Below are 24,683 nucleotides of genomic sequence, written 5' to 3' on the forward strand. Positions count from 1 at the left end.
TCGCACACATATCATCGAAAACGAACAGGTTCAATCCCTGCTGATCCATTTGTTCAATTACGCTGGAACATAAAATACTCTAATGCGAACATGGCCTTAGTGTAATACTCTATTTGTTGAAGGTACTCAAAATAATATATTAAACAAATTATGAATATTTTTTAAGAATAATAATTAAATAAATGAATGAATGTAAAATAAAAATACTACAAATAAACAAATAATTTTAAAAATATAAAATAAACAAAAATAACAAAACTAAGTATTAATTATTGGTTTGATTTAAGTAATTGAGTTCACGAATTTTTTTTGTTAACAAATTGATCACTTTCTCTCTTTCTTTTAAAACATTGTATTTTGAAATATGTCAAAATCAATTTAACTATCTTTTTATTATTATGACTTTGATATATTAAAAATACTTTTAATATGTTTTAAGATGTTAAAAAATCAATTTAGTTTGTATCTAAAGGGAGAATATAGGTTGATGTATCATGTACACAAACTATACAAAATTTAATGTTCCACAACGATGTGAAACATGTTCCACTATTGATAATATTGGTAACGTCGTAGTCTCCAAGACCATTTTCACCTTGTCAATATATATTTGGCCCAGAATCCACTAATACACTCTTAGATCGACTATAAACAATACAATTTTTACGCATGATTATCATCTAAACATATAATTAGCAACATTAAGCATAAAAAAAATCAGGAGTAAGGAGATATTACCTGAGTCTTCTTTAATCATTTGTATAAGTAAAGATAAAATTCAAATAATAAAAATAAATAAACTAAGATAAAAGGTTATTTATATTTCTTAACAAGATGACTGAGACTTCTATATCTAAACACTAACTTAACGTTAAAGTATATTTGTAAGTAGATAAAACAATTTTTTTTTTTTATAATTTTAGGTAACATCTTTTAAGTGATTCTTAATTTTTTATTTTATCATTTCTCTATATTTTAAAATTACTCAAAAGATATCACTTCTTTTTGTAAAAGAAAGTTTTCAAAATATTATTATTCTTAAATATTCAGAGTGGGATGAAAAACAAAAATAACAATGTCAAATTAGTGACTTTATTACATCCACCCGATTTTGAAAAAATATTGAAAACAATCTAAGTTTCATGTAAACCTATTTGCATTGAAATTAAACATGTATGTAGACTCGATCGATATGAAATGTTATATATATTTATCTTTTTCATTTATGACAAATGACTTTGAAATTAATTGGGAAATGATTAGTCACAAAGCATACACAATTATAAGATGATTATGATTGGTGAAAACATTTAAGATGAACAATTTGAAAATGAAGTTTAGTTTTAAAAGTAATCTAAAATAATACATAATTAAAATGAATTAAAGAGTTAATTAGAAATCAGTTCAAAATTTGATTTAAAACTAGTTTTTGTTTTATAAAATATACAAAAGTATTTTTAAAATAAATGTTCATCTTAAAAATAAAACCTTGAAGTCCATTCAATTTCGATACATATGGTCGATAAAGATGGTCTCACTAAATTAAAATCGAATAAAAAAAGAAAAAGAGAAATTCCGGGAAAAATACATTGAGATTGGAAGATTCTCCCCTTCGAACTCTCTTTTCTTCTCTGTTCGTTTGCGTCTTCTCCCTCAGATCTAAAATCCAGAAAACCACACCTTCTCTTTTTTCTATCTTCCTTCGAAGGGAACTGCGACGATGTCGAGTGATAGCGACGAGGATGAGCTCCTCCAGATGGCGCTGAAGGAGCAATCGCAGCGAGATGTCAACTACGGCAAAACCTCCAATTCACGCAAGCCCGTCGCTAACTACGTCCAACAGCCGAAGAAAAACGCGCCTCCGTCCAAACAGTCCAACTCCAAAGGCGGAGTCGCCGACGATGACGACGATTCCGAAGTCGAGATGCTCAGCATCTCCAGCGGTGACGAGGATAACGTGAGAGATCCGGTTGCCGCCTCAAAGACCCGAGGCGCCGCCGCCGGGAGACCGGCGCGCGATGACGATCGCGTCTGGGACGGCGAGGAGCCTAGTCGCTGGAAGCATGTTGACGAGGCTGAGGTAATGCGATCATCGCTTTTGTCAGTGCTTTACATTTTCGACTCACCGAATCAATCTTATTTTATTCTATAAATTACCTAATTAATTAATTAGTGGTCTTATTACTCTCAAACCTAATCCCATTATTTCGATAGGATCTATTGCTATAATCAATAAATATTCGCATACTTCTTCATAATGCAAGAGGAAAATCTTAGGAATCTGAGTTGGCAGTAGATAAGGTTGATATGGAAACATATCATAGAATTAAAAGAAAGGAAGAGTAGCTGTAGGAAATTCGGGAATAGATTGATTAATAATATGCAGATACGCATAGCTCATCGTCATACATTTAGATAACAGGAGAAGTTACTGAACTATATATGCACTAACTAACTAAATGTTTGAAACAGGACTAACTAATCGGAGAAAACTAGTATAAGCAACAGCTGTAGCAGATAACCCAACTTGTTGGTAATATAAATGCTACTGTATCTTTACTCTTGGGCCCTTTCAGTTACGTAAAAGTTGGTTCAGTAAAACTTGTTCAAAGGTTCTTAGACTGTCTAACATAGTACATTCTTAATAACATGCCTAGTCTTCTACAATGTTTACCGAGATTGAAGCATCTTATGCAGGTGCTTGTGTCTAGGTGTGGGTGACATTGTTCACGTGTCCTGTGTGCACTTGTGCAGAGTTAGTTAGGTTGGCTTTGCCTATAATTAAGGGGACCTTGTATGGTCATTGTACGAGTAACTTTATGCTTATCCGTCAGTTAGTTAAAGTTCACTGAGAGAGGGATAGTTCACTGAGAGGGAAATTTCAAGTTGTAAAATCTGTTTTCATAAATGCTTTCAATTGGACCACGCTTCAGTGTGTGATCTTCTATCCTTTGCCTCTTTTTCTTCATCTTCTGTTCACAGTTAATTCTGTTATTGGATATTGTTTCTGTGGTAGACGATCTTGCAGTAGACTTGTGCATTCAAATTCAGAACAAGTTCAAGTAACTACACTGTGATAATTTTGAAACAGTTCGTGAAGTATTTGCAACTTTTGTTTTTGCAAATTGCATGTTCCAACCTGACGTACTGTGTACATGAAACAGTAAATAATGTCTATATCAATTCCTTCTTTTAACAGCTTATTTAATGTCTATCATGTTTCATTGCATTTTGGTTTGGCTGCCATTCAAATAACATGTAATTGACAATTGCTACTGCTAATAATCTGTTGTGGAGAATCTACAGGTGGTCATAATAATGAATATCCTAATAACATCATAGATCTTATTATTGATGTCCATGCTAGCTAGGATGAGATTATGCTTGCTTTAAATGAAATGAGTTATTGGAGGGTATGTGCCTGTTGAAAGGGATTAGATTTATAGGTATCTTATGTTTTATGGGATATACTTGGTCTGTCATTTCTGTTTTTTGTTTCCTTCGTGTTTTGTTATTTATAGATATTATTCACAATCATATATGGATTTTTTTGGAATATGCTATTCATCACAAACTTGGAAGTTTGAAATTTAGATGCTTTGTTCATGGTCTATGAAATTAAAGAAATTCTGTTTTATATGAAAAGTACTTATGAAATTCTGTTTAATTTAATGTAGTTGGGCTTCTTTGACAGCTTGCTCGTAGGGTTCGTGAAATGAGGGAAACAAGAACAGCACCTGTGGCTCAAAAGTTTGTGCCTCCAACTTTTGAAAATAAAGCTTCTGCAGTGGGTAGAAAGGGTCTTACCTACTTACAGTCATTCCCTCGTGGCATGGAATGTGTTGATCCACTGGGGTTGGGGTAAAGTTCATTTTGATGCTTTTCTTACATTGATTTTTCTCTTTTCCTTCCCTATTGTTGTGTTATTTCCGTGCTTCTTCAGTTCCATGTCCTGGAGACTTATTTGTGTTGACATTTGGCAGTATCATAGACAACAGAACACTAAGGCTGATCACTGAGTCTTCACATAGCTCTGCTAATGTTGACAAGGATATTCTGGAAGGCAACCTACGTGGTAACTATTTTTATATGTTAGGTGTTATGTAGCATATTTACTTTAGAATATCTGCCCTTAGAGTGTTCTTATTTTTCCTTATATAATATACTTTTTTTTTTTTCCCACAAATCATGTCTTGTTACAATATTTGATAATGAGAAAAGAAATACCCTGGAAGCACTCTTACTATCACCCAGGACAGATGTGGTCTTGTTTTGTAGTTATCATTGATGCCAATTCATTGCAGTTCATTATTTGTCTTTTTTCAATCGAGTAAAGGTTTTGTTTTAGGAAACAGTAACACAGACGGTAATTTGGTACTGAATTAGAATATGGAAGAATTTTTTGGTAAATGGTTTGGCCTGTGAATTGTAAAATAATGTAATGACCTGAATAGGACTTTTAATTGTTAGAAATCAGAGTTGAAAAGACGAAGAGAAATTGAAGACATCTTAGTCTTCACATTTCACCTAGGGTGGCATCATGGCTTGGAGTGGAATCATAAATTTTAGCATGATGCTCTAACGTTTCCTCTTTCTTTAGAAACTCATTATATGATTTAAATAGGCGTATAGGACTCATCAAATTTTGGTGTTAAGTAATCATCAACTCGGGACCCAAGGAAATTAATTTGCCATCAATAAATGGACACAAGAGCACAATAACTGGGTTAAATTATGGAAAAGTCCTCTATAGATCAGTGTTATTAAAAAATGGCCGTGGGGGATTTCAGCGGTGGTCTTTTGGACAGCCACCACATGGCAGTGGTGAATAGTGTTTCGCATGGTGGCTCATGGTGACCGTGTTGGGTGTTGCAGAGTGGTGGTTCAGAGCTGCCATGGTGGAAATCCTGAACAGTGTACTTGAGAAAGATACAGAGGAATAAAATGAATTTAAGAGTTTGTCACCCTCAGGATTTTATATTTGTAATAACTTTGAATACCTCAGATGCAATGTATGAGAGGGATTTCATATTTTAGACTGTACTTGTGTTTATGTGCTTCTTCTTTAAGTGTTCAAAAAGTTGATAGCATTTTTGTTGCCATTATACAGAAAAACTGCTGTATTTTTCGGAGAACTTTGATGCAAAGTTGTTTTTAGCACGGATACACCTTAATACCAGTGCTGCTGATCTGGAGGCTGGTGCACTTGCTTTGAAAACTGATTTCAAAAGTCGTACTGAGCAGAGAAAGCAGTTGGTTAAGGATAACTTTGATTGCTTTGTCTCTTGCAAAACAACAATTGATGGTATGAATTTATTTGTGCACCACAGTATTCAATTACATCTAGTTTAAACTTACAAAAGTGATATTTTACTCTTGACTGACTGACACACCTATGATGCTCAAACTCTTACTCATTCTTTGTCAAGATTATTTTATTTTTAATGTGAAACGTTTTTTCTTTTTTTTTTGTAGATATTGAGTCAAAGTTAAGACGTATTGAGGATGATCCTGAAGGTTCCGGGACTTCCCATTTGTATAATATTATTCAGGGAGTCAGTTTGCAGGCTAACCGTGCTTTGAAGCCTTTATTTGAGAGACAGGTGGCTGAAGGCTTTATTCTAGATTTTTTTTTTTGTGGCTGCTATTCTGGATTTGAAATAAGTTATTCATGACTTCAATGAATTTTGTAGGCTCAAGCAGAAAAAATTAGGACTGTCCAAGGTATGCTACAGAGGTTTCGAACGCTTTTCAACCTGCCAAGTACTATCTGTAGCAGCATTAGTAAGGGTGAATATGATTTGGCAGTCAGGGAGTACAAGAAGGCCAAATCAATTGCTCTACCCTCTCATGTACAAAACGTTTATATTGATGTGGATTTTTCTATTCTGCCCCTTGTTTGATTCGTAAACGAAGTTTAATTTTAATGTTTCTTGAAGTTCGGGTATACATGCTCATACATTTTTTATTTCAAGTTTCAACCATCTATTGTAGCAAAATAAGAATTGCATCCATTTTAGCATTTATTTGTTTAGGGGTATATCATGTTTGTGAATATTTTCTGGTTCTTCCAAGCATCTTTTACTTACTGGGTTTTACTAATCTTTTGGCCTCAAATCAGATTCAGGTAGGTATACTAAAACGTGTTCTTGAAGAAGTTGAGAAAGTGATGAATGATTTCAAGACTATGCTTTTCCAATCTATGGAAGATCCACAAATAGATCTAACAAGTGTAAGTTTTTATTTCTTGAATTTACCTGCTAATGTTTAAATGAATTTATTTGCGAAGAAGCATTGGACTATACACGAGGTTGCATTTCAGTATGCAGTACCTTTGATTTTGCTGACCTGTGACATTATTTCTGGTGCATCTTGCTTAGCGGAAACTGATTCATAACACTGCATGAGTTAGTTATGCTTTGGGCCAATTTTGAATGAAGTTATTTTTTTTTTGGTTAAGAAGAAAAGCATAAATAAGAGCTGATGTTTACTTTCACAATGCGGATATTCACCAATTTCTCTCCTTCAGTTTGTTTTATCATGTTATTTTAATGTTTATTGAAGCACATCTTCTTGGACATGCCACTGGTAGTGGGCTTGTAGCAAAGTCTTTGGGTAGTTTGTAGGAGATGCTCATGCTAGCTTCAAACAGTTGTGCTGGTATTTTTAAGAAATTGCATTTCATTTGGACATGACGTGGGTGTGATTTATTGGATTGAATTTTGAAGAAAATACTTCAGTGTGTGCAACATAATTTAATCAAATCAAACATATTGCTTATGTGATAGAATGCTGAGGCTATTTATTCTTTGAGTTTCTGTTTGTTGTTACTGCTCTGCCTTTCAAACCATGAAGCTTGGATATCTCTCCTGTTTGAAGTGACAGTGTTGGATACAATTCTGACATTGGCACCTCTCGTGTTTGAAGTGTCGGTGCTGGGCAGGTTTCTGACGTTAACACCTCTCTAAAATGTATTAGGCACTTCTAATTAGGCATCCAATTAAAAATTGTAGGTTCACATACATGAGCCAACACCTCTGTATAAACACTGTTATTGAAGAAAAAAAGCAGGGTTTTAACTTTTTGAAAAAAATATAACAGAATATAAAAATATTGTCTCTCACTTCCTTATCATAGAAAAATTGTAAAAGAGAAGTTGAATATGCTTTCTTGAAACATAATGTCTTCTTGTTTTGGGATCTTTTTGTAAAGAGACTAACCCTTTGTTTGGATGCATACATTTTGGTGGGGGCTGGGAGTTAAAAAGAATTTTTTTTTTTTTTTCATTTTAACCATTAAGCAAACAATGATACAAGAGACTGGGAGGGAAAGGGGGAAGGTAGCACCCAAAGAAAAATTCATTTCTCTAGTGGCGTGAAATTGAGTAATACGTGGAAGGAAATGTGTGATGGGCCTTATCTTTTGTCCTTCTGTGAAATTAAAAATAAATTCATTTTATTGATATGTTTTTTTAAAATGTATTAAGAAAAAATAGTATAAAAATTTTCATTTTTGAAGTTAAACTATTTTTTAATTAGTGTAAAAGGTTTACAATATACCTATTTCTTTCCACTTTCTTTGTCGATCATCCAACTTACTAGGAAACTTTCACACTTTCATTCTATTTCTGTCTGTGTAAGCAATATATTTTTCTATTCTATTTTCCTTGTATTTACATTCTTTAAATTTCTTTCTCTTGTTTTTCTCACATTCCACTCATCTAAGAAAGCCTTAAGTACTCACATTATTATATTAGTCTCTTAATGTTCTTTTGTGAGGCTCACCGTTATAGATTAAAGGTTAATATACAAGAGAAGGACATCGTTATTGATTTTTGGATAAGGTTGTACAGGAATATACAAATATTGGATGTTACATTAGATCTCTTGTCATGTTGCATATATTTCATTTTATTGAGTTTTTGGACATTGGTCTCCTCCAACGTCTCAGTTGGACCTAATACTTCGTAATATCAAAGTGGATTCCATGTCTTATTATGTAAAGAGTTTTGTGATAGCCGTGCTGCATTCTGTTTTCTTACAACTAGTCTGTAGAGTTTTATGCTTTTTAGGATACCTTATCTTCTGCCCCATTGTATTTTTCATCATTATTTACTTCGTTTAAGTTTTCATATCTATAAAAGGAAAAAACAACTCACTGAATTTACTGTAGAACTACAGAAAACTCATCAAAATAAATCCCATAGGTCACAAATAGTGATAATGAAAAGGACTTTAGGGTGGCGTCATTTAAAAGATAGGCAGTTTTCTAAAACGGAATTTGATCTTTGTCATGATCATGATTGTGTACGTCATGTACTTGTTGAAGAATATTTAAGCTATTACATCTTAATTCTTATAATTTTATTGTTTGGACGGAGTGTAGTAAAAAAACTTACCTTACCTAGAGCATCATGGCCTGGTAATTAAGTTAGAGATGGATTGCAGTTATCTTTATTCTCTGTTTGTTTTGATGATTATTTTATAACACTTGGATTTTTCGTGTAGCTTGAGAATACTGTGAGGTTACTGTTGGATTTGGAGCCGGAGTCAGATCCAGTATGGCATTATTTGAATATACAGGTTAAAAATTCATATCCATGCTAGAATGAAATATATGCCATTTAATTTCCTTATTTACTTCTCAAGTTTTTTTGATCGTATGCTAAACAATATTGAGTAGTAAGGATTGAATGTCAATTGATAGAATGTTGCTGTTGTTGACCTGTTTTTATAACATGATAATTTGTACCTGTTATAATTTTAGAAAGAAGGAACTGATTGTATATGATCAATAAAATTTAGATTATGTGTTATTATGAATGCTTTTATTTATTGCCGTACATATCTTTGTAATGTGAGGATATCAAATCTCTTCTATTGTATTGATTTCTTTTTTAAAATTGTTTTGACCCAGTAGACCTATTGTCTTTGGAGGATTTTTTTTTTTGCGATCCTTTCTCCTAGGTTCGGATTCATTGTTCCAAAACAGCACAAGATTGGGATTGTGCTGCGTTGATCTATCCAATCGTTTATGCAAGCCACCCATCCTCATGTGGTGGTCCAATCTTCTTTTTTCTATCTTTAGGTTATGCAGAAAGAGAAAAAAAAATGTTTTTCATTTATTAGTATAAGGGAAATACTCAAATTTTTGGGTATTTTGACGTTGACTGGGCGGGGTCACCGAGCAATAGAGGCTCCACTTCAGCAGGGCATTGTGTTCTTGTTAGAGGCAATTTAATATCTTGGTGAAGTAAGAGATAAAATGTTATGGCAGTATAAAGTGCAAAAGCATAATATAGGGCAATGACATTATCCACTTGCAAGCTCATATGGCTGAAATGAAATAACTACTCAAAGAACTCAAATTTGATGAAGGTTCCCAAATACACCTTATTTGTGACAACCATGCAACATTACATATTTCCTCTAATCCTTGTCTTTCATGAGAAGACCAAACATATTGAAGTGAATTGTCATTTCGTAAGAGAAAAACTAGAGTCTAGGGACATCCCCTGCAATATTTGTCAACTCTAGTGAATAGTTGGCTCACATATCCACCAAGTCTCTAAGAGGATCAAGAATTGGTTATATTTGCAGCAAGTTGGACACATACAACTTATATGCCCCAACTTGAGAGGGAGTGTTATAATTTTAGAATTAAGGATTTGATCCTATATAATTAAGAATATCTAGATTACACACACACACACACACACACACACATATATATATATATATATATATATATTATGAAGAACATTTTTATTTATAATCTCCTCTTTTATTGCATTGGTTCCTTTCTTTTCAATATAAACAAAGTACTTGTGCTCTCTTTGAAACACATGATTTATGCTTAATATTTCTCTCTTTCCTAGAGTTCAACAGAACTAACTGCCCCACCTAAGTATTTCACATTTACTTTTTCACCCTTTGGGCTTTAGTTGTCTCTGAACTTGTCACTCTCACTTTCATTGTTGTGGCCAAACTGTTGAGTCTTTAGGGTTTTTTCCTTCACAGAATCAGAGAATTCGCGGTCTGCTTGAGAAGTGCACTTTAGATCACGAGACTAGAATGGAAAATTTGCATAATGATTTGCGTGACAGGGCTCTTTCTGATGCCAGATGGATGCAGATTGAAGATGTGAATGATTCTGTAAGTTTATTGTCATTAAGCTAGGATAAATTTTTGGTGTGATTTTTTTTTAATATTGTTTTTGTTAACTATTGTCAGTCAGATATCAACTACTCCCCTATTGGTGAAGAGGTTGATGGTTTAAGAGGAAGGTATATCCGTAGATTAACTGCAGTTATAGTCCATCATATTCCAGCATTCTGGAAGGTTGCTCTCTCTGTTTTCAGTGGAAAATTTGCTAAGGTATTGTTATTTGGGGAAGACGTGTGCTTGAATTATTTATAAAATTTTATTTTCATTTTTTTGAGTATTTAATTTCTCTTCGTTGATAATATAGAGTCTTGGCTACTTCTGGAAGTGCAGTAATGATACTTTTTTTTTTTTTTTGTATTTTACCATTCAATATATTTTGTTTATTTTCTTAAACTTATCACCCATAATTACATCTGCCATATATTTAGGGGGCCCTTTTTTCTTTTTCCAGTCTTCCCAAGTTTCCACTGATACAAATACCAACAGTTCTACAAATAAAATTGAAGAAAAGGCTGGAGAAGTGAAATACTCAAGTCATTCTCTTGATGAAGTTTCTGCAATGATATGCAGCACAATATCACTGTATGGAGTCAAGGTAATTATTGTGTTCACAAGACCGACCCTTTCTTCTATGAAAATTTATATTTTCTGACTTTGCAGTTTCTTTATGGTAAAATGGAGAATATATCTTATATTTTTCTCTATGCAGTGTTGCAAATTATCTTAATAGCTTGTTCTTTTTACTTTTTTTTATTTAGTTTGATCTCTGATTTAACATAGTAGAGAAGGGAGAACAAGAATATTGCAGGAAGAGGGAAGTGAATTCATAGTTGTACTTTTCTTAAAATTCTCCTCAATATAACAGTGGATTTTTTCTGTTCTTAGCTATGTTTCAATACAAATACTATTTTGTTCATGTTCAAATTGTGGTGCCTTTCTGATTTTTCTGTTCTTTTGTCTGGCTATCTATGTCCACAAAGAGTGCATTTTTTTTTTTTACAATTAAACCTCTTAGTAGAGGCAATAAGTGCTTTTGTCTTATGGTCTGGATAATGTTTTTTACCCTTTTCTTGTGCTATTACGCTATAACAAAGTTTTATGTTGGTGCTATCGGTCTTTATAGTGATGAATGAACTCTTATCATATAGTCTACTGAATTTAACTTAGATGACTTGTTTATTCAGTCATATATACATTTATTATTCTCTTCATGAATATCTGACTTGTATTTTCCCCCTCTTCTTTTTCTCTGTAGTCCTATTCTTAATATTTGAAAGCCTATTTTTTTATTATATAAACTTAAAAGCACTGCATGTTAAAACTTACTCTAGTAATTTAGAGAAGTATGTATACTGCAACATGATTGATTTGACAAACAGAATGTAGTTCATGGTTTTCTCTTTTTCCTATTTGTTTTGCATGTATACTGATACCCAGCCTGCTATTGCTGTAGGTTACCAACATTTTTCACGATCTGGAGGAATCAAATGTCCTCCGGTCCTACATGAGTGAGGCAATAGAAGATATATCTAAAGCATGTGTAGCTTTGGAATTGAAGGAAGCCTCACCTCCTATTGCCGGTATCAGTTCTTCAAATCTAGAAGTTTTCATTTATTAAGGTTCTGATCTGAGTGCATGTGTCTCTCCCTTTGTTGCAGTCTGTGCCATCCGAACATTGCAATCAGAGATTATAAGGATCTACGTACTAAGGCTCTGCTCTTGGATGCGGGCATCAGTTGATGAGGTTTCAAAGGATGTGACATGGGTTATTGTTTCAATTCTTGAAAGGAATAAATCCCCATACGCAATCTCATTCTTGCCTTTAATGTTCCGTTCAGTTGTAGCCTCTGCAATGGATCAAATCAATTCGTAAGTTTTAATATATTCATATAGGATCTGATGCCTTAAAGTGAAGTGAGCGAGTAGAATGCAATATAAACCAACTAATTGGTAATAGAGTATAATACTATTCTAATAATGAAGCGGGTGATTAGTTTCATTTTTCCTTCTTTTGCATATGGGATGCTAATACATGGTATAATATCATCTCCTTCTGAGTATGTTCTAAGGTGGCTGTCCAATTGGCATTTATCTCAATTGGCGGATTTAACTACATGAACCAGTGCCCACTGAACCATAGCAGACACAATTTTTTAGTAAAACCACTTAGAGCTTGGTCTTTTTCTATAATGTTTTATTGGGTTGCTCTCTAATAATTTTAAAAACAATTTTTTAATTTGCTCATAGTAGTCAATATTTTCTTTATCTCGGCTGATTTTTGTTTGGTAATCATAGTAGTCAATATTTTCTTTTTAAATTTTCTTCCAGGTTGATTGGATCCTAATCTTTGTTATGGTGCATGAGATATTCATTTCCTTATTTCATTTTTATAAAGATTTATTTCATGCAATTAGTTTGCGTTATTTATATTACTAGGGCATCTGAATATCATATCTTTTACCTGTAACTTTCCACCCCTACCCTTCATCTCCTTTTAATCTAACAGTTAAATGAGTTACTTATTGGAATTCGATCAGCAATAGGAAAGAGAAAGTCATTAATCTGAAACCGTGTGTTTTTAAGACAACATGAATTCTTTATTCATGTTAAGAAAAAAATATTAAATACAATAAATAGAGGAGATTTGATATCCTCTAATAATAAATGAAGATGTTCCTAATAATACATTATAACGTAAATGTTCTTAATTATATACTATCTGTTCCTTATTTCTATAACTATAACAGAACCATTAGATTAAAAGAAGATGAAGGGTGAGGAGTAATTTGATCGCTCATTTCATATGTATATGCATGTGTGTGTGTGAGAGAGAGAGAGAGACAGCAAGAGATTTAACTTCCCTCCAAAACTCCGAAATTGTAGCCGTGCCACTTGTGTACACCGGAGAGCACAGTTACAGAGGCATCTTACAACTAGTTAAGAACTCAAGAAATCTCAGTTAGCTTTACTAAGTGGGACCTAATGTGATTAAGGGGATGGATGAAACCTATATATGGATTCTGCACTACTGTAGCTGACTTGTAATGGGTCCCACCTTTTTCCAGGGGGTGATGTGGATAATACCATTGTCACATGTGAAGGGACAATGGTGCTTGTTGTACCTCCATCATGTTAGAAATCTCTTGAAACCCATAAGTGCTGTGGCCGATATGCCTTTCTGACCCATGAAGCTTATGTTATAGAAAAAGTTGCTAGTAGCTATAATAAGCCCAGGATATGTTGGCTTCAGTGTTTACTTTGCTAAAGATTCTATTCTACATAGTCAGCTCAGCTGTGTTCAACCCATGTCCTGGTTGACTCAAATAGATTGCCTGCAACCCCTCAAGTGCAAGCTGGTCCATAGCCCTCTAGTTTTTATCCTAAAAGGCATAAACTATTGTTATGCTCTGTCGGACTGTTAGCAGTACCTCAAGTGTTGTGCCTAAAAGATGTAGGCACTGGTTCTACTTGGTCGGGTGGCTGGACGATTCACATCTATTTGCATTCCATAGCCCGCTACGTGGGGTTGGAATTATGGTTGTACATAATGGGAACATAACTATGTGAAAATTTTTGCCAAATGATCCAAGAAAGAAATAGTTTTAAACCCAAGTTGTTATAATCCAAGAACTATTTAAATTATATGTTGTTAACATCAGAAGCTCGTGTTTAATTTGTACGAGCTCAATTTCTTGATTGTTGTAGGTTCATAGTTGAATTTTTCTTTATAGTTTATCTCTCAACTTTATTTTTCTAGTCCACTGTCTTTGGAGTGAAGTTTAAAGTTTCCGAATATCTCTTTCATCAACAAGAAAAAAAAATGTAAAGATCCTAATTTGGATAGAAGACCCTGACCCCGACTTTGCAGTTATTATTTCTTTCTGAAAATTATGGCTAATATTTCTCTATGCTGATCACTTCAGGATGCTTGAGTCCATAAAGAATGAGGCAACAAAGTCAGAGGACATATTTATGCAACTTCAAGAAATTCAAGAATCTGTCAGAATTGCGTGTCTAAACTGCTTCCTGGATTTTGCTGGTATGTTGGATTTAGTTAATCTTATACCCAATAGCGTACCTTTCCAGGTAAATAAAATTAAAGAAAACAGAAGTAAGATAGTGAAAGACATAATGGTGTTGTAGCACATAAAGGTTGAATTTTGTGTCAGCTTCTGTTTAATTGTCAGGTAGTTTAGAGGATATCCATATAAAGGAAATTAAACAAAACGAAAGTAAGATGGTGTTGTAGCACACAAAGTTTCTGTTGAGTCAACCTCTGTTTAATTGTCAGGTAGTTTGGAGCGTATAAGTTTCGAAGTTGGCAAGCATAGATCGGACGAAGAGGGCTCCCAGTTACCAAATGGATATATTCATGAATCAAAAAATGCACCGTCTGATTATCATGGAGGTGTTACTGATCCCCATCAAAAGTTATTGATTGTTCTAAGCAACATCGGATATTGCAAAGATGAACTTTCATATGAGTTGTATAACAAATATAAACACATCTGGCTGCATTCCAGGTAGTCCTTGTTGTTCCTTTATTATATAAAACAATCTGGTAAAATATTGTGAAATTCATCAGGAAGGCATGCTATTAAAGCTAAATGAGGTTTGCTGACTTTGTTAGGCTGCAACTTGCACGCTAACCATGCTAGAAAATTATCATTTGGTTTGTTCTGACTTCACATCAGAAATTTCTTATGTTTTTTGAATCAGTCAGTCTTTCCTTTTGATGTCTTCCCTCCCAGTAATTTGTTTGTCATCTTTCATTCAATATGATATTATGTATATATCTCAATTTTTTTCTTTAAGATTGATTCAATTTGGCTGGCAATAAATTTCAACTAATCAAGTTATTCTCTTGTAACCATCTTGTATATCTAAGTTTTTCTGTCACTGACTAGTCACTCTGTTGTATATAATTTCTATAAAGATATTTTATCCTGTCTTCGTTAGCATTCTGATTCCTGATTTGATTTTAATTCAGCGGGAAGGATGAAGGAAACAGTGATGTAAAAGATCTTGTGAATAGTTTCTCGGCGCTTGAAGGGAAGGTCCTTGAACAATATACTTTTGCAAAGGTAAAATGAGAAATATATCGTTCATGTTCTTCAAGAAAATAATTAGGTTTGAAATAGATGAGTATAGAGGCTGTAATGAGAGTTATAAGGGCATTTAATTAGTAATTTCTTATTAGGTTTGTGAATTATTGATGATTTTTCTGTAAGGGTTATCTGAATCATCTGAAATAATTGACAGTTTTCATGAGTGGTTCATGGAGAAATAATCAGTTAGAAGAATAGACTATTAATATAATATAATCACATATTATACGGACTCTAAATTATAAGGTTTTGTGCATTGACCGGTATTAATCAGCTGCCTGTCTTTGCTCCAACTCTACCAACCTGTATCTGTGCAGTCTAAGTTTCTGCCATTGACTTTGAGTAATGAAATAAAACAAATGAAGAAATTACTATCTGTTCCTGCCTAAATTATGCAACAGATGGTCAATGATTAGTTTCCAACAATAAAATCTTGATGTATATGTTATGTTGTGTTCGATGTGCTAGAATATTGAATATTAAAAGTACTGTAAAACATTTAAATTAGATGAATAGTTGTCCACATTAAAATAGTCTGGGTATTCTGAAGCAGGAAGAACAAGGGTAGTAAGTTGTAGCACTATGCTTACTCATGTTGGAAATTTTTTCTCTGTATATGCCTGCTTTCACTATTCACTACCATGACGAGTTTCTGTGTTCTCATTAGGCAAACTTGATCAGATCTGCTGCCATGAATTATCTGCTGAATTCTGGCATTCATTGGGGAGCAGCGCCTGCAGTTAAAGTGAGGAGCTAATGGCAATAGTTTGTGTTGTAAATATGACTGTTCCCATTATTTGTTTGTTTTTCTCTGAAATGAGTCTTGGTTTTTCTTTTGGAAAATGATGTTTTGACGTGATGTTCAATTTTATGTTGGTCTCTTCCAGGGTGTCCGTGATGCAGCAGTAGAGTTGCTTCATACATTGGTAGCTGTCCACGCAGAGGTAATGTAATGATTGCATGTAATTTGGGATTATGTATCCTACTCTTGCCTTTTAAAAAAGGTGACGATTAATTTTACTTGAAGGAAATAAAAGGGAAAAAAAAAAGCATTCTTATAAGATACCTTCCATAGGATCACAACAAAATCTGCAAAAAGTTTCTCTCCCTATCTTTGCTAAATAGGCTGCTTTAAATAATACAAGTATGCTTAACAACAAAGGCTATTGACAGATGCTGATAGATACATGATATGATTTGATAGGGAAATATCAATATTTCCCATTATTAGATATTGATTTTATTCCTTATTATTGTATGTCTTTTTCATTATAAATAATACTCGTGTGCACCCAACACACGGGATTTGTTATATTAGTTATCTGTTTGTCTCTTCTCAACATGGAATCAAAACAGTAGCAGCATCTTCCATGACCAGTTTTGTCACTAATATTTTCGATAGACACCGAAAGTACTGAAATATAGAATCAGATAACACTGCTACAAAACCCTTTTCAGTTATTGCTGGACAGTCTACGTCAGTACTACAAGTCTTGAAGGACTTGTTAAGAAGGGTCTTTCATATAACAAATGGATTTTGAAGGAATATTTCTGTTCAGAAGTTAAGTTTATGGTCACTTGACTTGCATATTCTTTTCATTGACCTTGTGAATGTTGTTGTATTTTGCTAAACTTTTGGTGTTAGTTCAGTTTAGAGGCCATTTGTCTATACTGCATTGGAGTGAATAATTAACGTGAAGATGATGCATAGATGATTTTAGTCAATGCAATCCTTGCATTAGAGACCTAGTTCTTAAACTTTGCTTTGTGTATTTACAGTTTAAACAGTTGCTTCATTATATTTTCTTGAAGGTAGTCTGCTGAGATGCAGTGTTTTTTGTCGTAGGTTTTTGCTGGTGCTAAGCCTCTCTTAGATAAAACACTTGGCATTCTCGTGGAAGGCTTGATTGACACATTCATCAGCATTTTTCGTGAAAATGAAGCTACTGATCTCAGTGCACTTGATACAAATGGATTTTGTCAGCTCATGCTTGAGGTAAGTTATGGTAGTACTTTGGCGTATTAAACCATCAATGATAGTGGACATGGCATATTAAGCTCTCGCTGAAGCTTGTGGCGTTCCTTGATTTAGGAACGGGGCATACTTACCTTAGATTTTGGTGTATTTGGTAAAGAAAAATAAAGATGTATAATAGTACCCTGGGATTTGTAATATATTTTTATATAATATGATAAAACACAAAAAGCTTCATGCTTCATGTTCTTTACCTGCACAGTATAAATTTAGGCCTTACATGATTAGATTGTTTGATTAATCGACTTGTATCTCTGCAGCTTGAGTACTTCGAGACTATATTAAACCCATATTTTACATCGGATGCTAGAGATTCCTTGAAGGCTTTACAAGGATTACTTTTGGAAAAAGCCACAGAGAGTGTGACTGATGCTGTCGAGAATGCAGGACATAGTCGTCGGCCAACTCGCGGCAGTGAAGATGCAGTTGATGATAAGCAACAAGGAATAAGTGTATCTCCAGATGAGCTCATTGTAAGCAATTAGTTTGTTGCCCTTTTTACTTGTGGCATGTCTAAATCTGAGCTGGGGGTGGCTGAATAAATTGGTGATTATTTTGGTTTCATAGTTTGGACTGGATGTAACGTTAGTATAGACTTGTTTAGTTATATGAAAATGAGGTTTATTTTGTTGTGGGATGTCTATGTCTGTGAAGCAGTTCTAATACGTTGTGTACTGAATTTTGTTGCTATACTTACTATCTAAAGCTGTATTTCTGTATTTCAGTCTCTTGCGCAGCAGTACAGCTCCGAGTTCCTTCAATTAGAGCTTGAGAGAACACGCATTAACACAGCATGTTTTGCAGAATCTATTCCTTTGGACACTGTGCCAGAACCAGCCAAATCTGCCTACTCTCCCTTCAGGAACTCGATGGATTCTCCTAGCAAAGCCTACAGAGGTGCCCAAAAAACTGGATCCACTAATTTCCCTCGGCATAGACATTGATGGGTATAGAGTAGCATCTTTTTTCTTTGTTTGCCTATTATGTATTTATTGTAGTATATTTTTGGTTTAGTAGTTAATGAAAATTTGTATTCTTTTCACTGTTACCTCTCTGTAAAGGTGGATGGCAATTACCACATATAATGAGTTTTGGAACATATGTCGGCATTCCCGTATGCCAACCGTGAGTGCAGTGAGTTTTGTTATTTGAGTTGAATGAGTTATTTGGATGTGAAGTGTAAGATAAATTAGTGTAGTAGCTTATCAATCATCTCGGCAGAGCTTTGTGTTAAACAAACAAAAAGAATGGAGGCCGTTTATTTGATCAATCAAATTTAAAGTAACGATTCTCGTGAAATCTTGATTTATAGTGGTTCACATTTTCAACTCACAATTCTCCCTACCAGTACATAAGCTGTACTACATAATTTTTCGTGTAAAATTATAATTAATGTGCATTTTGGAATGCTATTTGCTTATGAATCGTGATTGTAACTCTTGGATTATCATTTGATTCTTCACGAAGTTTTTATTATCAGTGTTATTTATTGTATATCGGTGGTTATGATATTCATATTCTCTATGACAGCATTATATTATTTTGATGTTGGGGATTGGTAGAAGGGACATAATGAAGTGGAATGAATAAAAAAAAAATTAATGATTGAAGTTCCGATGTTTAATTATTTTCCTCCGTTAGGATGCTCAAAATCTACAATTCTTTATTTGGAAAGAGTAGCAATGTATATTTTTACTGCTTATTAACTTTTTGAGATGTGCTAAATTATATAAACTATATTGACCGATCCATTTAAAATTACAAAACTTTCTAAATTTTACTCGATTATAATTTTAGAATTCTAGCTAAATTTTACTTAATAGTTACTTTTAACAACACAGTATTATTGCTTTATAAGATAACGGGTTAAAAGTGTCTTCTTTGTCAGCACTTCTACCTTTACGTCAGATGGACTGATCTAATTGGAGAAATATTAGTTGAGTGGCTATAGAAACTTTAAATTTCTGTTAAGCGCTCAAATTAACGGAATAAAAGAAAACATGATGGGAAGATGAAAGAGCACTAATATGATGAAATTTCGGCAACAAGATTTCATTCACACATTCTTGTATGTATTATTCACCTCATTAGATGTAAATTTTGGTTGAGAAACTAGAATAAACAAAAGATAACAAGAATTATTTTCAAAACGAATATAATTCAGCAAAAAGAAAAGAAAACAATTAAACAGGGTTTTAAGATTTTGGAGCAATCTCGTACGAGGAAGTTGAGATAAAGGAGTAATGGTTGTTAAAATTTTGATACATACTGATGCAAGAAGGTGTTGGTGCGCTTTACGTGTTTTTGCTTTTGGCACATAAACGTTCATGAACGAGACGTGAATCGAAGATCCCAAATTCAAGGTTACCAACCATTCTTTCCCACCAAAAACAGCTTATCCCATTAGACACTTCGTCTGCACAAACAATGTCTTCTTTCTGTCGACAAAGCTCTCATCAATTATAAAATCCACTTTAAAAAAGTTCTTATCATTAATATTCCACACACACATATACATATAAATAAAGATAGAGAAAAAAAGTTCAAAACACAAAAAAACGAAAAGAATTTGGGATGTCACCTAAAACGATTCACAGGAGGTGTAATACTCATTAAAAGCACAACACACCTTAATTAGGTCAACACAAAGGTTGTTTCCTTATTTTTTTTAAAAAAGAAAAGGATATACAAAAGCCTATAAAAGGCAATGATTTCAGGGATCTCATTTTATCATAATAATGTAAAACCCATGGTCTATGATTCGGTTGTTCTGTAAAGAAAAAACACGATTTGTTGTTTAAACTTTAACAAAATAAAAATAGTAAAGAGTTTATTTTAAGCAGCATAATTATGGGAATTTGTTTTCAATATATTTTTAACTAAAAACAACTTTTCTTTTTATAAAAAAAAAATCGTAATTTATCTAGTCATCGGTATTTGGTTGCTAGTTAGTTCTTTCCAAAGTTTAGAATGTCATTATTGTTTTATTAAAGAAACAAATTGTGTCATTTCCTATATCCTATAGCATGGATTAAATAATGAGAGAATTTAAATTCCACCAAAGCTACCTTAATCTATTATAACTACAGTCATATCTAATGATAATTATAAAAACAATGCTCAATTAAATCAGCTAAATCTTTTCATAAAAGATTCAAGTTAAAATATTCTTCATCCAAGACTATATATAATGTCATGATATTGTCAACTTTTATCTAAACCTATACTCGTATATCTCATATTTTGGTATTTTGTTGTTGTGTTGGTACAACTGATACTCCTTAACTGTTTTCCATCAAATTTAGAAACAAATAATTACACTTAGCGTCACATTTATTAAAAGAATGACAACTTTCATAACAAAAGATAAGAAATTTAAAATAGAGCTTGTTTAAGTTCTGCCTATATCCAAATATTATGAAAAATGAAAAAAAAAAAGAGAGAATTATGCTGGTCAGATTTTTAAAAAATACAATATATTATGTAATGACACAATAAACAATAAAAAAGTTCCCATATATTATAAATTGAGAAAGATAAAGGATAACAACAGTAGAATACGCCTTCTAACACATTTTTATTAATTAAATTTACTAAAACTATTAATTGAAAGAAAAACGTAAATGGGAGAGTCTTCAAAACTTTATGAATTTCAATTAAATTCCCGTTTATGTTTGTATTAGATTTAAAATTTTTCACAATTAACTCTAATTTTTTTCGTTGAGAGCCAAACTAAGAAGAAGTTGGTTCCAGTTTTTCAAATTTTTGAATGTAATTTTAGAGGTTTAGAACATTCAGTCAAAATAATATATATATATATATATATATATATATATATATATATATATATATATATATATATATATATATATATATATATATATATATATATATATATATATCATTTTCTCTTGAACTCAAATGCATTGGGTGGTTAGTGGATGTTAAACGGATTATGCGGAAGCTTTTTTTAGTTTTACAGAATTTCAAATTGACACTTTAGTCTGTACAAGAATTAACACACATTGACATATATTTCAAACACTAGCTATTGTTATTCAAATTGAACATAACAACTTAAACTCAAGTGAAAATTCAACAACAAAGAGTTATCTTTCAACTCATAATATCAATATACAATTTCTAACTCTATATGCCGACACTAACTCCAAATTAAAACTAAAGAATTTTACTATTGGCATTGTCATCCAACTTTTAATTTTCCAAAGTTTAAGTATTAGTTCACAAATTGATTCGTTCCTAGTTTACTAACCAAAAGTGATATCCATATACAAATTAAATACTCAACCTATTGTTAATAGCAACTAATCTTCAACTTATGCCAACATTACAAATCCAATTGAAACAAAACTAAGTAAATTAACTTCTCTTACCTCTTACCTTAAATTGACTTTGTGGTTCTCGAAAGATAAAGAATTAGGCCTTCAAAAACTTTAGTAAATGCAAAACTAACACAAATTTAAAAAATTTTAAGGTTAAAGTTCTCAATTACACAACTAAGAAAAAAATGTATGAAAATCCAAGGGATTATAGAATAAAAAGGAACTTATTTTGCTTCAAAATTTAATCAAGTAAATGTGTTCTTTATCTCACTTATGACCTGTTCTCAATTACATTCAATTTGTCTTTATTCTCTTCTTATTGCAGTTTCTTCCATTTGATCTCCTTTCTTTCTTTTTTTCTTTCTTTCTTTCTTTCCCATTTGGCTATTCAGACGATCGGGCTACTCGATAAGACTTCGATACTTAAGTCAGTTCATGTCCGTTCGGGTGAATGCAATTAATGTTGTGATAAATGCGAAGTAACAGTTCTTACCAACTTACCTTGAGTTCCTATTTTTAGTGTTTGACATGGGCCCGCAATTAGGATTTTTTTAATCACGACCTAATTGTTTTTTTAAACTTGATTATTGACCTGTTTTACTTTAATTTTGCAGTTATTTGATTCTAATGCATCCGCCTGACCGATGGATCTGTGCATGCTGTCGAAGGCCACATATTTATGTTATGCGACAAAGTTCCATTGTCACGGGCGGACCATGGCCACTTGGGTTGTGAGTTTCCTAAAAGGTACTCCGGAGAAATTGCCACATCAACAATCCACGGATTATCCGCCAGTAGCGGGCGGTCTTCGACCGTTTATCCTTGGATCGCCTGATTGAGGGTCTGGTTGGAGATATTAATAGGTCATACAAACAAAAAAGATTAGAGAAAATGGAAAAATAAAAATAACAGGAAAGAAGAAAGAGAAAAAGTTATAATAAAAAAATGTTGGTCCAACAGGTTTTACAAAGATAGTAAAAAATCATGTATTGTGAATACGGCTTATATAGCCTTATAGGCACTCTTTATCAGCGTAAAAAGAAATAGAATGCATGGATCTTCAAATCCTTCGTAATTGTGACACTTATTTCTCTGTTTGATTATTAAATATTTTGTTTTAAATGCAATCACGTATGAGAGAGTGTGTGATGGAGCTTAAAATAAAAAATAAGATTGTTGGACACAATTTTCATAGAACTTGAAATTGAGTGAAAGTGTTTTAGAAAGGTATGGTGTGGATGGACGGCAAGTAAGAATAATGACAAAATTTATGCAGCAAATGAAATGGAGAAAACATGAGACACACTATATTCAATGTTTAACGAGGAATTGTGGCGTTGCATTTTAGTTGTGTTGTAAACACGTTATATTTGTAAGTACAAGTAACAGTAATAACAATATTCGGTAAAAAGATGATGCCGACACAATACTGTTACAATGAAACCATATCTTTTCTATATTTAGTGAATAAGAAAAGCACCACTTAAACCTTTACACTATACCTACCTTGGGAACACAACAGTGACAATAACATTGCTTACACTAACATAACTTTGAAAAAATTGCCTTTTATCACTTCTTTATTTTTGTTTAATATAGCTTTTTTTATCATGAAAGCTTTATCAATTCAATGAAATAAGTGGCATCACTTAAATTTTAACTTTCGATAACCTTGCTTAAGGAGCACAGATTATTATCACAAATATTGATAAGTAATACGTTGAATAATTGTCACTATTTAAATTGTTTTTTTAATTTTAAAAGTATAAGTAAAACTATAATTTAACAGTAGTTATAGTTTTAATGTAATGGCAATTTAAGCATTGCGGTAAGAAACCTATGTTTCTATTTTAAAATTTTCAAATATTATGTTATATATTATTATAAACTTTCACATCTTAACTATACTCACAACCTAAACCTAAAGTCCATAGATCATTTGTCACATAAAAATATTTTTCAAATTTTTAATTTCATTGGAATACTACTCATATCAACTGATCTCATTGATAATAAATTACAAATTTTAATTATTACCCTAATTAGTTATATTATTATTTTTAAGATATAATAATAAATTATAATTGCTTATAAAGAGTTTAAAATTTTTATAATTTTATTCTATTAAAAATAAGCTTTTAGTAAAATATAATTTTAGCACTTTTCTCATTTATTAAAAACTACAAATGTGTAAAAATAATATAACATTTTTTACTTTTATAATATTGACATGCCATTTAATTTTATATTTTAGTAAAATTATGATCGATTTATTTTATTTTAAATTATAAACTGACATTTATAGTATTGATTATTTTCATCACGAAAGAAACTATCAGATAATGTAAGTTTAAAAAATTAAACAATTTACTATCACATTTTTAGTCCTTTGAACAAAATATCATGTGTAGACTAGATAATTTGACCAAATTTATACTAATAAAATTTGTGTTAAAAGTTGTACTAGGGATTGTGCTGTGATTTTCTTCTAACAAAGTATTCTTTCTCATTATTTGATTTAATTTTCATAGTGGCCTTTTTCTTCAGCTTTATCACCAACCACCCCAAAAAAAAAATCTCATATTGGCCCACTAAATAACTTAAGATCTCTCTCTCTCTCTCTCTCTCTCTCTCTCTCTCTCTCTCTCTCTCTCTCTCTCTCTCCTCTCTCTCTCTCTCTCTCTCTCTCTCATCTCTCTCTCTCTCTCTCTCTCTCTCTCTCTCTCTCTCTCTCTCTCTCTCTCTCTCTCTCTCTCTCTCTCTCTCTCTCTCTCTCTCTCTCTCTCTCTCTCTCTCTCTCTCTCTCTCTCTCTCTCTCTCTCTCTCTCTCTCTCTCTCTCTCTCTCTCTCTCTCTTCTCTCATCTCTCTCCTCTCTCCTCTCTCTCTCTCTCTCTCTCTCTCTCTCTCTCTCTCTCTCTCTCTCTCTCTCTCTCTGTGTGTGTGTCTGTTTTCAAACATAAACATTCTTTTAGTTGGCACACACTGGTTTTGTTTAATAAACTCAACATATTTTTCTATTAAAAGAGGGAT

The 24,683-nt window shown here is 32.6% G+C and overlaps 1 protein-coding gene across 2 annotated transcripts; it reads left to right on the forward strand.

Annotated features, from left to right (window-relative positions):
* The first annotated feature begins 1,548 nt into the window (after positions 1 to 1,548).
* Positions 1,549 to 18,608, forward strand: LOC114190248 (exocyst complex component SEC5A-like). 2 transcript variants are annotated; one of them, XM_028079057.2, is made up of 21 exons: positions 1,555 to 2,080; positions 3,695 to 3,861; positions 3,984 to 4,075; positions 5,111 to 5,305; positions 5,476 to 5,603; positions 5,694 to 5,852; positions 6,122 to 6,232; positions 8,508 to 8,582; positions 10,020 to 10,154; positions 10,233 to 10,376; positions 10,618 to 10,761; positions 11,620 to 11,746; positions 11,825 to 12,035; positions 14,090 to 14,205; positions 14,458 to 14,689; positions 15,157 to 15,250; positions 15,942 to 16,019; positions 16,162 to 16,218; positions 17,121 to 17,270; positions 17,570 to 17,782; positions 18,035 to 18,608. In XM_028079057.2, the coding sequence occupies exons 1-21, from the start codon at positions 1,721 to 1,723 to the stop codon at positions 18,251 to 18,253; spliced, it is 3,207 nt and encodes a 1,068-aa protein (XP_027934858.1). In that variant the 5' UTR covers positions 1,555 to 1,720; the 3' UTR covers positions 18,254 to 18,608. The 2 variants fall into 2 exon arrangements, with proteins under 2 accessions (XP_027934859.1, XP_027934858.1); XM_028079058.2 differs by lacking the exons at positions 17,121 to 17,270; positions 17,570 to 17,782; positions 18,035 to 18,608 and adding an exon at positions 16,733 to 17,103 and having other exon boundaries at positions 1,549 to 2,080.
* The last annotated feature ends 6,075 nt before the right edge of the window (positions 18,609 to 24,683 follow it).

Source organism: Vigna unguiculata, chromosome 7 (genome assembly GCF_037176805.1).
Source record: "Vigna unguiculata cultivar grain cowpea cultivar isolate G323 ecotype 2 chromosome 7, ASM3717680v1, whole genome shotgun sequence".
Taxonomy (NCBI): domain Eukaryota; kingdom Viridiplantae; phylum Streptophyta; class Magnoliopsida; order Fabales; family Fabaceae; genus Vigna; species Vigna unguiculata.

Bases quoted from the DNA above. Each gene is read 5' to 3' on its own strand.
- LOC114190248 (XM_028079057.2), top strand. From the start codon at position 1,721: ATGTCGAGTGATAGCGACGAGGATGAGCTCCTCCAGATGGCGCTGAAG. The intron at 6,233-8,507 runs GTAAGTTTTTAT...TTTTTCGTGTAG, and splicing joins CACAAATAGATCTAACAAGT to CTTGAGAATACTGTGAGGTT. The intron at 10,762-11,619 runs GTAATTATTGTG...CTATTGCTGTAG, and splicing joins TATCACTGTATGGAGTCAAG to GTTACCAACATTTTTCACGA.